Source organism: Nicotiana tabacum, chromosome 24 (genome assembly GCF_000715075.1).
Source record: "Nicotiana tabacum cultivar K326 chromosome 24, ASM71507v2, whole genome shotgun sequence".
NCBI lineage: Eukaryota > Viridiplantae > Streptophyta > Magnoliopsida > Solanales > Solanaceae > Nicotiana > Nicotiana tabacum.
The window spans coordinates 32,564,337-32,582,613 of record NC_134103.1 but is presented as its reverse complement, the minus strand read 5'-3'; the positions used below and the strand labels follow the sequence as shown (position 1 = coordinate 32,582,613).

General features: G+C 33.7%; 1 protein-coding gene across 1 annotated transcript; it reads left to right on the top strand.

Annotated features, from left to right (window-relative positions):
• The first annotated feature begins 10,161 nt into the window (after positions 1 to 10,161).
• Positions 10,162 to 16,016, top strand: LOC107793192 (DEAD-box ATP-dependent RNA helicase 22). Its single transcript, XM_016615484.2, has 7 exons — positions 10,162 to 10,730; positions 12,868 to 13,152; positions 13,318 to 13,440; positions 13,528 to 13,949; positions 14,337 to 14,658; positions 15,058 to 15,210; positions 15,516 to 16,016. The coding sequence occupies exons 1-7, from the start codon at positions 10,449 to 10,451 to the stop codon at positions 15,591 to 15,593; spliced, it is 1,665 nt and encodes a 554-aa protein (XP_016470970.1). The 5' UTR covers positions 10,162 to 10,448; the 3' UTR covers positions 15,594 to 16,016.
• The last annotated feature ends 2,261 nt before the right edge of the window (positions 16,017 to 18,277 follow it).

The window sequence follows — 18,277 nt, the reverse complement described above, 5'->3', positions numbered from 1 at the left end:
ATAAGGTATAACATGATTTAAATTAAAGATAAAACCATAAAAATATCATAGAATAAAAAAGTATATTATATAGAGGAGAGAATTAAAAATTTAAGGGCAAAAAAGGCATTGTGCAGGATAAAGGAGGAAAAATGATTATTGTTCAAAGTTGAGAGAGAGTTTGATTTTTAAAGCAAAGTTAGAAGATGTAAATGATTTTCACCCCTTTTATTTTCGACGAGCAAGTTTACTCGAGTCATATGGTTGCAGTCTGAACTCTAAAATAAACTACACGAATGACTTAATCAAGGTGTGATCAAGCTAACCCAAAAAATAATTATCATAAATCGATATTATTATAAAAACATGAATACAATGTCGGTTTACAAAAATAACCTTATAATTTTAAGCATAATAACTCATAAATAAAAGGACATAACCAAAAACCTAGATATTAACCTTATAATCCTATTAGTTTTAGGACATAATATTATACGTTAGGAATCCTATTAGTATAATTACTTTTGGGTTGTCTAATCCATATAAAATTGAACAAGTAAATATATTTAGTCATGTAATCATATTACTTTTAGGATATACTTCTTAAAAAATTCTATTACCAATTTAATTTGAAAGCATATTATAATATTCTATTACTAATTTAATTTGAGAATATATTATATTGATCAAATCCATTTAGAAAGATGAGAGCCTATATTATTATAAAAGCATAAATACAATATTAATATATCAAAATTGCCCTAAAATATTAAATAGAAGAACTCATAGGGAAAGGACATAATTGCAATAACCGATTTTTTGGACTACAATACATTATATGCTAATTTTTAATATTTAATATTTTAAAATTAATAAAATATTATCTATTAAATTCTTATTAAAAATATGTAGAAAGGTTTAATAAAAGCAATTTCATAAGAATCCTCTGTATTGGCAATACGTTACCACTACATAATGTCCAATACGAAGAAAAAATAAAAATAATATTAAATAAAATGCATAAAGAGTTGAAATTGAGAAAAAAAATACATCCACGATAATATATTTTTATATTATATTTGAATTATTTTCCTACTCAATAATATTTTTTATCAATTTTTTATGTAATATTAAAAAATACTCAATTATTAAACAACGACTAAGAAAATATTTAAGAATATAAATGTATGAGAAAGAGAAAAAAAATAGTTGGTAAGAGTCAGTACCACTAATGATTCTACAAATATAAAGATCTAAAAGTGAAATGTCATATCAATCTTTTACTCTTTGAAAATAAAATGTATGATGGATAAAATTATAATTAAGATTAAATATTCAAAACAAGAGATGAACTAATATTAAGATCTGAATCAACATAGAATAAATTATTTTTTATGTTAAAACTAAATAATTAAAATAATTAATTATTCGTTTAGCAAGAGAATCCAATTCAATTATTTTTTAAATTCATCATATGAGTCAAATTCTTATTCAAGTTAAAAATAAAAAATCTCGGGGTACATAAATTTATTCCATAAAAAGAGCGTTAGAACACAAAGTAAAAAGGTTAGTATACTATTAAGAATCAAAATGCTATACAAGTGTCCGATGAAGTACAATCAAAGCTAAATCTTAAACAAGAACAAGTTTTCAAGACTATATTATAAAGAGTCGACTCTAGTATAACGAGATTATTCTTTGTAGATGCCTCCGGCGGAATCAAAATAATATTTCTATGTCATGCATTACTTGCAAATATCATATTAAGAGGCACAACACTGTTAGCAATAATTGCAAGTGGTGTACAAATAACGATTTTATTGTGAGACCACCCACTTTAGATTTGATATACCTCTTCAAACAACTTAAATAACCATCACAAATATATAAAACAGAGCAATGTTGCTAAATTTATAAGGAAAGCAAAATTGATAATATGGGATGAACCACTTATGGCTAAGTGTCAAACGATCGAAATAATTTTCCGGAGTTCTAGAGATATATTGGATATTAATGAACAGTTTGGTGAAAAATTAATAGTTTGGGAGGTGCTTTCTGTCAAGTACTACCAGTAGTTTCAAAATCAACAAAGGTAGAGACTGTAAAAGATAGCTTGCCAAAGTTATACTTCTGGCCTTAAAGAAAAAGATTCAACTGACAAGAAATATAAAGTAAGAACAAATTCAGTATTCAGTGTCTTCTTGCTTCGTATCGGAAACGAAGAAGAGCATCCAATAAAAGATGATTTGGTTCTTCCTGAACATTTGGTGATCAATCTCAATAGTAATAGTAGTGCATTTAATAAGAGAAATATTTCTATCATTAGATTAAAACGCATTTTATGCAAATCACATGATAGAATTAAAAAGATATCTTAGCTAGCAGAAATGAATATGTTGATCAACTAAATAAAAGGCTGATTGCAAAATTTTATAGTAAAAATAAAATATTTTTCAGTTTTTGACTCAGCAGAAAATGATACCAGTAATTACTATCAAGAAGAATACTTAAATACTTTAATACCAAATGTCCTTCTACCATACATGTTTGTTGTCAAGTTTCTTATTTATTACTTATATTAGTGTCATCGTATATATAGTAATCTAAGTTAAAATTCATCTTCTATTGTATATTGGTTAATTTTGAAGAAAAATATGTGTGTCATGCTACTGAAAAACTTAGATACGCCGAATAACTTATGTAATAGCACACACATGGTATATAGAAATTTTGACAATAACGTCGTATATGCAGAAACTATGATACTGATTGATGCGCTTCCAAGTATATTCTTATCCCTGGATTCAACTTTTGTCTTTCGAAACTAAGGAATATCCTTTTAAATATGTGTGAAAATAATTTTTAATATGTTTATGTTTTGCAAATATAATAAATAAAGCATAAGGACAAATATCCTAAATATTGGACTATATTTATCGCAATATATTTTCTTGCACGAACAACTATATGTTGCACTTTCAATAGGGATATCAAGATTGACAACAAGAATTCTGGTTAAGACAGAGCAACCAACGCAATATGAGGAAACATACACAAAAAATATTGTCCACAAAGAAGTATTCGTTAAGATACCATCATATTAAATACTTTTAAACTATAATATATAATTATTTAACTAACATGACAAAATTGATCATTTATGTAAGTTTTGATGATGTCCTTTTATCTTATATTCATGTATTATGCAAATGTAATAGTAATATTTTTCGGTATTTTGATGATATTATACATAAAATTTCTCTCATTAATTAAATTTTATTGTTCTTTCATATAAATAAATATTTAAATCATCTCGTGCCATTATTAATGTGTAACGCACGTTCATATATATTAGTTATTTAAAAAAGAGTATATGTAAGAATTACATAGTACTCCTTAGGGGTGCTTATCGGGCGGATCAGTCGGATAATTACGCTTAACAGTTTGGATTATCGGTTATCGGATTATAAATATAGTAATCGTTAACCAAACTGAACCGATTACTTATTGGCTTATTTATATTGAATTATTAGAGTAATGGATGATAAATGGATTGAGATTTTATAATTAACGGCTTAATGATTTGGGAACGGATTACTCAATTTTCTTATCGGGTAAACCGTTAACCCGATTAAAATTTTTATATTTACACTTTTACCCCTATGTGTATAAACTTATTACTAAATTGTTGCACAAGTAGTTGTACGTAGAATGATAGAATTGTCTGTAACTAATGCCAGTCATCTCTGGCTTCTTATGAATTATGAGTGGACATGAATTGAATTCCTCTCTAGGCCATAATATTACCTTTGTGGATAACAATGCTAATGGTATTGATTGTTCAAGAACTAACAGATACAGTTTGAACTACGCATTTGTCCGTTTGGTATTGATAGAGATTAGACATGGCTCATGAGGTCGAAACACCATTCCTTTGTTCTTTCAAATCAACTTGCAGATTTATCTCCTTTGTCCCTAGGAGATGAATCTAGAGAGCCTAGTTTCCATTCTCTTTGCTAGAATTCAAAACCCGAATTCGAAACCTTAGATCCAATTGATGAAATTTCATTTCATCTGGTTTTTTCACTCACTCTGCCAAAACGGTGCATACATGTACGCGATTCAGAGTTTCATCATGAAAATTTTGTACCCAGAGGTCAAACACAGTGACCTCTGGGTTATAGGATTTGTCTGTTGGTTCTTTGCCTTCAGTGGTCGACTGTTCTCTACTCAGGTAAAAACCATCATGGATTCCCTTCTGTCTTTGAGATGTTTTCACTTGATTTGCTATCATCACCTACCATGCATCACTCTCCACTTCTGATTTGAATCTGAAACCCTAAGAGCCTTAAATGGCACTAAAAATAGAGCTCTTTAATGTTCTCAGAAAAACGACAACTTAACACTGAAATCATCTACACAATCACTTAAGTGCAATTTTGAGTTTAGAAACCTAGGGTTCCTTACTGTTTCTTTTCTTTTTTTCATTTTCTGAATACTGTCGCTGCTTCGAACTTGAAGTTTTTGGGGTCTTAAGCAACTAAGAGAGTTCTCATTTGGTCTGCTGCCCTAAAAAGGTCAGTATATCCCTCATCTCTTTCTTTTGCTCATCTCTTTTGAATGCCATAAATGTGTTAGTTATCTTTTGAGAATTACAGTAGTTTATGGTGTTTGTAATTAGCATGGGAATGCTTATTTTCTGATAGTATATTGTCTTCTCTTGATTATTTGTCATGCCTTTTGAGTCTTTGATTGATGATTGATCAAGTTATTAAGTGATTCTTCATGATTTTCGTTTCTGAGTTCCAACAGTCTACATGTTTAAGTTATAATGTGTCTTGAATGTTTGTTCATGTTCACATAAACTTCTTAGCCTTCCATTGATGATTTTGCAGTGACCTTTACCTTTATTTGTTGCCTCTCTGTATTTTACTAGTCTTGTGGTTGAGCTTATTGTTTGATAATCATAACTGAGATGAATCTAAAGGTTCCTAAGTTCATATCACCTACCATAAGCATGCAAATCTAAGTGCTTAGGTGCTTTTCTTCTCTATAATTGTGTTTGTTAACTTTGAAAGTAACTTCTAGTTATCACTATGACATTCTCATGATCTCTTCCAATTACTGGTTGCATATGTTGACCTAATCCTGCTTAACTGAACTTTCTTCTTTTCATGAACCTTTACTGTATATATATTCTGTTAAGATTAAGCTATCTTCCTCTTTATAGAACAAGTCATAATCAATTATGGTTAGAGTCAACTGGTAATTACTGTATAACTAAACCTGTTTGTCTCGTGATTAGTTAAAATCTTTAGATACGTGTTTAATTCAAAACTTAGATACATGTTTAATACAAAACTTACTTGGTATAGTACTTCCCTATCTTTAGTCTCTTTGAACTACTATTGGTTTGTTGTGAAGCTTACATACATCTATCATTAAGTTATCTTCCATAAAAAGTAGGACTTAGTTATTCTGTATTAATCAAGTGATAACTTTTAAAGGCTGAAGCATAACTACTTCACATTTAGATACTAAACCAGACTTATGTCTAAGTTAAACTTGTTTTAATACAATGCTTTTCTTTATTTATATCTCCCTCTCCTTATGACATGTTTAACCTAATTATGTAATGTGTAAAGCTCCCCTGTCTATACAAAGTCATAACTTCACTTGAAGTGCTCATATAACAAACTGGATATTGTATGTTCCTGTTTGATTTCTGATTTCATGCTCTGTCTTGAATCACCCTCGTCTTTTCCCTATTGTTAATTTGAAACTAAAAATGATCCTTAAACCCTATGAGGTTCTTTATTGATACTGTCTGAAAATGATGACTTGTTAATGCTAATATTGTTAGTGATATAACTCTTTTGTGCCCTTAGGGGTTCCATGTTCAAATCTATGAACTTGTAGTCATGATTGAAAGTCCAATCTTGTTTCTGATATCTTCTATAAAAAGGTTTTCCATGACTGTTATGTCTGAATGTTTATTGATGGCCCTTAAGGTGCTAAGTAGTATCATCAAATCATGCATGTGCTAGAATCAAACTAATCAATTCATGGTTGGTTTGCCAGGGACATGAGTATCTGTATCTTTGTGTTGTTGCATATATTATCCTTGTATACCTTGCCTTTCCTTTGAGTGTGCTTTTCTCTAAATATTCAGACCATCAACGGTATGCCTGTGATGTTTCTGCTCCTCTCATGTGTGTGTTCTAAAGTCGGACCTTAAAATTCACTTGCTATGTATTCTTTTATTTGTTATCAAATGTAGACTATGTGTTTTTATGTTAGGAGAAAAAGTATATTTTTGTGGCAAGTAATGCTATAGCGTTTGGTTTACATTGAAATGGCCTCATTGGCATTTAAACCTATAAGGAAAACATGTTGTTAGTGTTTAGGAGTATTTGAGAGTGGAGTTTAACTCTAGGTTAAGCTGCCCTCCTAGGCACAAGCATTGCCCTGGGCCTTGAGTCCCTTGGAAACTTTGAAGTGTCAGGGGATTCAAAGGGGGCATTGACCTTGAGTAGAACTTTCTCTTTAGCCCTTAATTTATTGACACATTTGTTTCTTTAGGGAGTTAATGTTTAATGACAATGAAAGGTTTTCAATATAAATTAGCTGTCGTGTATAGCTACCACATTAATATAATTTCCCATAGTATTTGACTATTGATAATTTCCTGTTCCAGTCGTTTGTCTATATACATTTCGTACATGTTTGGATATGCTGAAAATATGGAATATACATCTAATGACCTTATTTCGTTTTGGGCATGTACACACTTGGGCCTGCTGAGTTCCTAGCCCAAACCAACCTTGTTACATTTTGGAGGATCCAGTCAGCTATAGCCGTATCTTTCAATTGCTGGGCCTTCCCTCTTGAGGCCCAACTACCAGAGTCCAGTCTTCTTTCCCTTATCTCGTTCATTATTATTTATTGCTTCCATAATCTAGTTTACTGCTTTCATTACTTTCACCTACTACCCTTGTCGTTTTATCGTATTTTGTTATCATGTATTTAACACTCATATATTAGATCATGTACTTTACCTTCATTCTTTAATATAATATGAAACATAAACAAGCTTTAAATAATATAAGAATTAAAGTAAATTAGTTAGTAATTAATCTTCAATACACTAATTATAATTTATTCATATCATTACTTTGATCTCGCTCACTTGCTTTTTCTTAAAGATTTTTTATGCCCAGAATTTAATCAGAACATGGCCCCCATTTTCAGAAAGGAAGATTAGAAAAGAATCGGCGGTTTTACTAACAAGAGGTAAATCAGATTTTAATAAAACAGTGATGCACCATCGCCCCAAATGGATTTTTAAAAGACTGCCCCTCTTCAGATTTAAGAATCAAGGTGTATTTAGGTTCACTTTCTTACAAACATCTTTAAGATTTATAAAAGCATCCATTTCGTAAATCAACCGCTTCCATAACTTAATCTCATTTTTGCAAACCTTATAAAATATGGACTACTTTAAGAACTCTTTTAACCTATCTCTAGACTCTTTTATAAATTCACAATCCCTCTTAAGGTCTTACATCTCTTTATATACCCTCCCATAGTTATATATATTAATTCATGCTTTTAATGGTAATTAAGCATAGTATAAATAATTTATCCCTTAAAATTAGTCTAAGTCCTATGGAGCTACCTCATATAGATTTTAAGAGGTACCTAACACCTTTCCCTTAGAAGAATAAGAACCCTTACCCGTAATCTCACCGGTTAGCAGACAGGTAAAAATATAACTTAGTAATCAAATAGGTACCCTAATATACCTTTATATATTAGGTGGCGACTCTCTTTTATCAACAATAGAGAAACCACAAGTTGAATCCTGTGTTGACTAGTGCAAAATGGGGTGCAACAACGATCAATACACACGGTCCACAAAAATAGTATCGCCCACCGGCCTAGATACATGAACATGTGAAACTAAGGACTCATGGGGCATATCCAAATAATGAGCAAAATATGATGATACATACAAATAAGTAGAACCAGGGTCAAATAATATAGAAGCATACCTGTGGAATACAAAGACAATACCTGTGATCACTGTATCTGAAGCAACGGCCTCTGGCCTAGAAGAAATAGCATAGAATCGAGCCTGACCGCCACCTAATCTGCCTCCCCCTCTAGGGCGACCTCTAGTTGCCTGAGCCCCACCCAGAGCTGAGGATGATGAGATCGAGTCTGTCCTGCTGAAAAAGTTCAGGGAAACTTTGTCAAAGGGAGCTATGATATGGTATCACAACTTACCTCCTAATTATATTGACTCATTTGTTGTGCTTGCAGACTCCTTCGTGAAAGCACACGCCGGGGCCATCAAGGTCGAAACCAGAAAGTCAGACCTTTTCAAAGTGAAACAGAGAGATAATGAGATGCTCAGGGAATTCTTGTCCAAGTTTCAAATGGAACGAATGGACTTGCCTCCGGTCGCGGATGATTGGGCCGTTCAGGCCTTCACTCGGGGACTCAATACTCAAAGCTCGTTGGCTTCGCAACAGTTGAAGCAAAATCTAATAGAATATCCGGTTGTAACTTGGGCCGATGTACATAATCGGTATCAATCAAAAATTAGGGTCGAAGATGATCAGCTCGGGGCCCATTTCGGCTCCTCTTATCTTGTCATGGCTATTGATAGATCTAGAAGAGACATTGATCGTGAACCATAATCAAATAGGGACATGTATCAACCATACAACGGAGACCAAATAGGTAATGGGTCCGGACAAAACCCCATGATAAGCGAAATGAGAAGTGATCGGTGTCAAAATAACCGGGGACTCAAATTTATATAAGATCAAGAGGGTAATAACGTCAATCTTGGAGCTCGTGCGGACCCACACTTGGGGATGGGACCGTCTAGTAAGACGCATTGCTTATGCAGACAATAGGTGCTACTTTCATTGCCCTTGTTTGTACATGTTGTATCAATTACATTATATTATGTATTTCATGTATAGTTCATATGGCTCAGTTGATCCTAAAAGAAGTTTAGAATGATGCAAGTATAATAAGACTTGAAATGTGATTCTATGGGTTGTTTTCGTAGTTTCTTGATGTACTTCATTTGCCTCTTATTTGAGTTACCATAACTTCATATGTTGTTCTGTTTGCCCTGTATGCGAGTACTATTCCACATGTACTTCCCTTTTGTCAGGGGCGCTGCATCTTTAATGGATGCATGTGGTTCCACAATAGGTGGCATTGATTAGTGATAGCAGTACACCCTTTTCCACAGCAGATAAAGGTGAGCCTGCTATAGTTCCAGTGGGTATTCGAGTCTAGTTTGTTTTATGTACTTAGGTATATATTTTTATAGAAGCTCTATGTACACTGTGGGTCATGTAATTAAATATTTGAGTTTTGTCATATATTTATGTTCACAGTATTTATAAGGCTACGCACCCATCATGAGAAAGATTGTAGGCCATTGAGCCAAATGTATTCAATTTAAAAGTCATGATCTAATGATGTTTTGATAAATCATGAATGAGTTATGATGAGATGTTAATGTAAAGTGGGCTTGCTCGACCGGGTTTACTTGGTTGAGCGTCGGTAATGCTCCCCTAGTTCGGGGCGTGACAAACATGGTATCAGAGCATGGTTTAGGAGTCCTAAGGTGTCATGGAGTTGTGTCAGTAGAGTCCCTCTTATTGGTGTGTTTCCGGCCACACTTATAATATGTAGGCTACAATGACATTTAGGAAATATTTCTCTTCTTCTATCCTCGATTGTGCGTTAAGGTTCCGAGTTAGTCTCGGAGTTCCCTTGTTAATATCAAGGAATTTTTGCACATCGTGCTACAAAATGAGAAAGGCCTACAGATTAAAGGAATGACGCACATAGTAGGCATAAAGTGTTAGGTGCCCAATTGTCCTCGTAATGGATGAAGGAAAAGTCAAGGATACGACCAAGGTAAGCAAGGTCATAGAGTTGGCCTCGAGAGTCATGGTTGGTGTTGTTTTCATGTATATGGCGCAATGTGGTATTATCTATATGTTGTTAGGATTAATTTTTGAGATTCTCTAACAGGTGGATATGCCCAATTACAAAGGAAACTCTGTCGAAATTTCTGGAATTTCGGGGAGTTAGTCAAATATGAGACTTGGGAATGTGAATAAAGAGCTAAGTCATATTGGGTGTTTTGTGGCTTTCCCTAACCCTCATTCTTCGGTTTGGTTTTCAAGAGCCCTAGTACTCCTACTAATTTTGTCCGAATGGAAATATGAAAAACTACAAGGGCTGACCTGATATTCCACCAAATGGGAGAGACTACCCTTACCCTCTACAAATCTTATCTTCCCCACTGCTGCTCAGGATTAATTAGTGTACCTTAAACCCTTCAAAACCCCCACAAAAGCAACCCCAATTCCTCTAAATTGCTACCTTTAACCATAACCTAACTCCATTTTAGCAAAAAGGAGTAAAAGCTGATGATTTTACAGCACTCAATTTCCATCTGTAAACTATGGAGGCTGTCATCTACACCAAACCGCTTCTTGTTCCGACCCTCTGCTGCTACTTATACTTGCCAACCACAGTGTTGTCGAATCAGAGCATTTGGGTCTGCTGTTTCAGCAGCCAAAGTTGCTGATACGAATCAAAATGAGACTTTTTTTGCTGAAGAAAGTGTTTCTTGGACCTCTTTGGGTGTTTCAGATTCATTATGTCGTGCTCTATCCAGTATTGGCCTTCATAGACCCTCTTTAATTCAGGTTTTCCATTTTTTTGCTCTTAAATTTTGCCTAATATAGGTGAATTATTACTGAAAGTTGAATTCTTTTGTTAAGTATGAATTTTCTAACTTATGATAAGTGTCTAATACCTCTTTAAATCAGGTATTCTATTCTTTTCCTGGTCAAACTTTGCTCTCTATAGGAAAATTATGACTAAAAGTTGAATCTTTTTTTGTTTCTTTGATTAAATATGAATTCCTTAAACTGTGTTATGGTGATACTATCTAATATGTTGCATACGGACTATGTACTACTCTGTTCTTAAGTTCTGTTTGGTTTGAATTTTCTTACATTATTCCATCATTTTTTGGACAAAATCATTTCCTATGATGATGATGATAATCAGACAAAATCAGTTCTTTTTTTAATTGATGAACGAGAAATCCCAAGGACCAGCTAACAAACGGTTCGAAACTTGGTGATAATGGGCCAGTTCCTCTATCCTTATCCACTTAAATGCCCTTTTTTTCCGCTGCAAGGTTCGAAACCCGTAATGTGTGCCTAATCCACACATCACGCAGTGGTTCTTATCAGTAGACTAAAGCCCCGGTGGCGATAAACAATTTGCTCTATTCAGGTCGAAGTATTCAAAGGATTGTTATTGTTAGACTATTATGACCCATCAACCGATTGCAACACTTCTCCTTTATCTAAGCTTGAACCAGGTCTGCTTTTGGAAGCTCACAATAGGTGAAGTTTTTGTTGGACTGGTGCACCAAAAAAATTAAACTTTTAGCAAATAACCAACAGTTGTTTCAGTGAATGAGTAATAATAACCAAGTTATCTAAGAATCACTTATACTGACGATCAAAATCACTTTCACAATCCGAATTACTTATATAAATAATCAAATGCAGTATCATAATCTGAACCAAACAGGGTATTAAGGTTGAATATGATGTTAATTGTGGACTTTGCAACATATGTATTAAGAGGGAAGTGGAATTACATGTGCATTAATACATGCAGACCTAATCAGTTATCTTCTGTCATCCTGAGATTTTTACACACGTCTCTTTGATAAGTATTTTCACTTACGGGACTAGCTTTGTTCAGTTGGCTTATTTGGTAGCTTACGGGACTAGCTTTGTTCAGTTGGCTTATTTGGTAGACCGAAGTTCAGCCAGCTTTTCTTATCTCTTTCCTTGCAAAAGTATCTACCGTAGTTGGATTAAGTATAACTGTATTCAATTAGTAGAACTCACGGCCTAATAAGGGTAATCCGTGGGAAGATACAACTTTTTATGAGGAACGATCCCGTGGCAATGTGCTACTGTCAACCTGTCATTTTAGAAAACCCGAATGAGTGGAATTGGCTTTTTCGCTGGGTGGAATGCCTGGGAGTACGTGGATATGACTAATTTTCAGTATTAGAAACAAATATTTTCTCATAGAGTGTCAAATATCTTTTCACTATCACTCTAGACTTATCGTTCTGTGGGTAGAGGTAAATGTGGTTGGCCTGGTAGTATGCGTGGAAGTTTCACAGAGAGGTCAATGTATTGGTTTGGCTGATGGAAAATCAAGTATAAACTCTATAAACATCAAGTATCTCATTTAAATGATTCAACTATTCAGCTGCAAAAGCCAAGGAGCTAGATGAAGCTGACGCATATTTTAACACTTGACTTCTGACTGTATCACAATTCATATTGCTAGACAATACCCTGTATGCCTTCTTTCTTGTGGGATCCAAAATTTGTGTCATATAAAGATACAAATTCGTTGCTAGTATAAAGTTTCATTTCTTTTTTCTTGGAGACACATTTCATCTCTTTGCATAAGTCAGTATCACATGAATATCTTTTTGTGATATAGTAAACCCAACCGCAAACCCCTTTCCCTGGAGTCAACACTTACCCTTTCCCCACTTTTCTCCCTTGGTGACGCAAATTTTCAACTTCTTGCAGAATATTCACCATGTGGAATTTATAGCATATATCATCATGATATAAGTCACTTTGGTTTATCATCCGAGTATATCTTTTCAGCTATATTCAGTGTTAAATCTTATAGTAATGATATATGTTACTTTGGTTTATCATCTGAGTATATCCTTCAATTATAGGTCATAGTCTTAAATCCTATAGTAATGATATATAATCTCAAATTCAGGCGACTTGTATTCCAAGTATACTTTCAGGTGCTGATGTGGTGGTTGCTGCAGAGACTGGTAGCGGCAAGACTCATGGTTACCTAGTGCCGTTGATTGATAAGCTATGCCAATTGTCTGATAATTCAGGGGCTATTGCTGATCAGGATGTCAGGAAGCACCATCGTCTTTCTCTTGTTCTTTGCCCCAATGTTATGTTATGCGAGCAAGTGGTTCGAATGGCTAATAGTCTTTGTAATGATAGTGGTAAACCACTTCTCGGGGTTGCAGCTGTTTGTGGTCGACAGGTGAGCATTCTCATTGTCATTGTTAATCCTTGTTTTACCCAAGAACACACATTCTTTCTTGCTGTCGATCAAAGTTCTTTTTGCATGATGATGTTGCTATGGATGTTTATGCTGCTTTTCCTCATAAACTTGTAATGTCTCTAACAAATGAGAAGTTTAATGCAGGTCTGGCCTGTAAAAGAACCAGATGTAATGGTGTCGACGCCGGCAGCACTTTTAAATTATCTCTACTCTATAGATCCAGAAAGGCGAAGACGTTCAGAGTTTATACGTAGTGTTAAATATGTGGTAACATTTTTTGAATTGCTAAATTTGATCGTTGAGAAAGTGACAATCCAAAATTCAGTCTTAGTAAGTTATTTTGGTGGTTTCTAGGTTTTTGACGAGGCAGATATGCTGCTTTGTGGAAGTTTCCAGAACCAAGTGGTCCGACTTATAAATATGTTTCGTTTTGATGAGAAGCAGTTATCTCGTTCTAAAAATTCGGAACCTGAGATGTCATCGACTTCAGATTTGGAAGAGTTTAGAGACCTAAAAGCAGATTATGGTGAAGATGAAATTGAAGAAGAAGATACTGAAGTTGGTGAGGATGGTGCAAATTTAGAAGCCGACACGAAGGGGTTAAAGAGAAAAGATTGGCGAAGAGTGAGAAAGATATATGAGCGGAGCAAGCAGTACATTTTTGTTGCAGCTACTCTTCCTGAAAATGGGAAGAGAACTGCTGGAGGAGTTTTGAAGCGGATGTTTCCTGATGCTAGATGGGTTAGTGGAAATTATCTTCATCAGCACAGCCCAAGGTGCCACTTTTATGTTTCTTTTAGTCCTTTATTCAGTTCTCTTTTAGTAATTCCTAGGCGGCAAGAATCAGCCATTTTCTCTAATTTAATAACAATCTATGTAAGTGTGTGCATGGGCCGCTGGAAACCCCCCCCCCTACTTTCCCACTTCTCCCATGATTGTGGCCTAGTATGAAAAATCATCCAGGTACTATTGATGGATTTTGATGTCTTGTTCAGCTTCCATTAACTTAGTGCCTTGACCAAGGAGATTATGTTGTCATATGTGGATATTCAAGTTCTTCTTTTGGCCGTATCAGTATTTCAATTCAATGGCTAACCTTGTAATAATTTTCCATGTAGAATTTTACTAGTATGACTTTTATCACCTCTGTGCTGTCACTTTAGGTTGGAGCAGAGGTGGATTGAAGTTTCAGTTGATACCCAAGTGGATGCTCTCATCGATGCTGTAAAAAATGGAGATTCTGTGGTAGATAGTGTTCCTGGAGTGCTCCGAACCATGGTCTTTGCAAATACTGTTGAGGCTGTGGAAGCTGTTGCTAAAATCTTGACAGGAGCAGGGCTTGAATGTTTCCGCTACCATAGTGATAGCTCTTTGGAGGAGCGCACACAGAATTTACTTGATTTCCAGCAGAAAGGTGGTGTTTTTGTGTGCACTGATGCTGCAGCACGTGGTCTTGACATTCCAAATATTTCACATGTTATTCAGGTTTGTTTTCTAGTGAATAAATTGTTCTTACATCATTTAGTTTCTGGCTGTTCTTTGATGCATGACTCTGTGGTCTAAAAAAGTGAATACGATGACATCATATTTCTTTATGAATTTGTGCCCCACACACACCTTATTTGTGACCGTCTCTAAAAAATGGTGCTTCTGCATTATACTGCATTTGCTAATTGGCTATTTATATATCGATTATGTTAGTAGAGTTACTTAAATGTACTTGTTGGGACCAAAAACTCAAAACATCTTACCTGAAGGCCCATAAAAATGAAATTGTCAAAAGATTTCATCTCCTTTACAACTTACGTTAATTAGTACTATTTGATAACATGTTTTCCCCCCTCGATTGTTTTTCTTAATAAGTTTGTTTTCCTCTCATTTTAGGCGGAGTTTGCCACATCTGCTGTAGATTTTTTGCACAGGGTTGGTCGTACAGCGAGAGCAGGCCAACCTGGCCTCGTTACAAGTCTCTATAGAGAATCAAACCGCGATCTCGTTGCTGCCATTCGTCTAGCAGAAAAAATTGAAGAACCAGTGGTAAGTTCTGGATCTTATAATCCTATAAGGTCAATAAAATGCAAGCTAGAGAGTTACCAATATATAGCTTTCATATCTTTCATTAAAAGAATTGTGCGTTTGATGATTCTAGCAGTGAAATCTTTTCTTAATGATCAATTGATTCTAGTGTTGTTGATTATACATGCAAAAGTTGCTTGTAACTTCACAACTTCAATTTGGCAACAGATTCTCTATGTACTCATCTTAGCAAAGAATGAACTCGACGAGAGTTACGGTTATTGTTATGAATATTTTAGATTGACATCTTTCCCGTGTGACTACAGGAGAAGGCATTTAGCAGAAAAAGGAGCTTTCGCAATAAAATCAAGAAAAGAGGCAGAGAAGCTTCCCCCATGAGGTGAAGATGTTCTGATTTTGACTTTGAAATATCTATTTGCATTTGTTTCTCACACAGGTTGTATTTTATTGTAATATCCTTGAACAGTAAAAGAAATTAGTGCAGAATATTTGAAAGTTTTAACATGATCCTAGTTCTCTTATTTGTGGTTATGAAGCAGCAAACTGTCTGAATCAAGGGAAAAAAAAAGGATACAGAGGTTGAATAAAAAGGTCATGCATGTTATAAGAAAAATCAAATTATGGTGGATGTCTACTCTTCCTCCATGATCATCTCAAATGCTTAATGACATATTCAATGACATATTTCTATGCTTAATGACATATTCAATGACATATTTTTCTTCACTTTTCATGCCTATATAAAGGCCTTGTAATAGATAGGAAAATACACACAATTGAAGAAGAAAATCTCTTCCTTCTCTCTATCTCCATTTCTTGTTCATGTTTTACTAAGTTGCTTTTATTTCATAACAACATGTCTTGTTCATGTTTTACTAAGTTGCTTTTATTTTATAACACGTTATCAGCACGAATTGCTCATTTCATAATCTTCTACGTCAAGACTATGTAAGTTATAAGCAGGCAATGAGATCAAGTACAATGAAAAATGTCTTGGATGATAATACAAAGATAAGTTTTACATCCATCTAAACCCATTCATATTTTCATATCTTTGCATTAACTTTATGTGCAGTGTTTAGTAAAAATATTTTTTTCAATTGTATCTAGTGAAATAAAGAACTGGAAAGGTATGTCTTTATTTGCTACATCTCTTATAGGACAAAGATAATATTCTAACGTATATATATGTTCTGACCTTTTACATACTATGATAGATAATTATTAAGGTAATTTAGTAATAATATTTTTACCATCACATGATGTATTTCATTGAAAGCAAAATTATCAAATATGTAGGCGATTTTACAGTACCTTGCAAATTTGGCATTCGAATATACAATCAATATAAACTCATTATAGTTATAATTTATAATAGTCACAGTTATGTATTAAGCCTTAAATATTTTTGCTGGAAACATAAGGCTCATTCCTCCGTATTGGACTTTTTTGGTGAAGTTCTTATAGTCTTTGAAATATAAGTGATTATAGGTTATCTGCACCTTTCCCCTAATTAATTTATTAAAATGTAAAAGTGATTGTATCATTTGAAAACAACATGGCATATATCCTAACTAGCATTTTTGTTGCAGAGGAACTGTTTCAAGATTGAAATAGTTATATATGTCTTCTTGAAAGTTAATTTACTTATGCCTATAATTATGAAGTAATAATATTTTAAAGGCTCGAGTGCGAGTCCTAGTGAATTTGGCCCATTATGCCAAAGTTTGAGGGTAAGATAATGGGTTCAAGTTCTAACGCACTATGTTGATGAAAAGATGTTGGATTCAAGTTCCAACGCATTATGACCCAGCATGCCTTTATATGGGTAAGGCATTGGGTTTGAGTCCTAATGCACCATATTGATAATAATAATAACTAAAGAAAAAATAATATAATTTTCATGAAAAAGCATAAAGCTTGTCTCACTTGATATGCTCCATTCTTGAAGTGAATGTGATAGCAGTGCATGATAAGTCTAAATAAAGACAAGTGGTTGACCAATAAATGTGGGCGTGCGAAAGGCCAAAATAATAATAGTTATCACTATGGTAATTATAAAAAGGGAGAAATTCTTTGAAAAGAATGTGACTTGTGATAAACATTGAGATTGCATACTTATTCCTGAAAGTGAATGTGAAAATATATATATGATAAAGATTATGCATAATAATGTACTTGTGCATAGTTGGATAAATACTACAACTCACCTCTAAGGGAGGTTTGAGACAAAGAAAGATAATGAATATTATTGTGTAGTTACATAAATATATCATTGGTCGCATGCATATGATACGCCAAAATATATTTTGTCATGCCTTATGAAAGTTATTAAAAGCAAAATTAAAGCAAAAAAATTATTTTGCTTGTGATGATTTTGAACATTACAATTATTATGATATGATTCTCTTTGTGAATGAGACATTCATTATATGGATGGTGTGACAAAAGATCTTGTAGTACAAAAACAGTTAAGAGCTCTGAAAGAACTAATTTGTTACTACCCGGATGAATGAAATTGTTCATAACATTAATATTGTAGTAAGTCTCAAAAGAAATATTTTGATTTACAAATATATTAGCCAAAGTGGTTGGCATATTGAGACTATAAATGAAAAGAAGATTGAATATTTTTATATTACTATAATCATACCGGGTAAATTTGAAAGGTTACATGACTTTTCTTTTATTTGTACTACACAAGTATAAGCATGATGATGCAATCACAAGCCACAAGTAAACTAGAGGTTTACTGAAATAAATATTAGTTGGCATGACCGGTTGACCATCTCGGTTCAATTATGATGCGAAAAAAAAAAATTAATTGAGAATTACATTGGCATATATTGAAGAAATATAAGATTCTTCAAGAATTCTCTTGTGCTGCTTATTCCCATGATATACCAGTTAAGGTTAGGGATTGAATCCCTTGATTTCTGGAATGAATAAAAGGTGATAAATATATGGGACCAGTCACCTTCCATGTGGACCGTTTACTATTATATGAGTTTCATAGATGCATCTATTTTATGGTCACATGTACATTTGTTATCAACTTGTAGTTTGG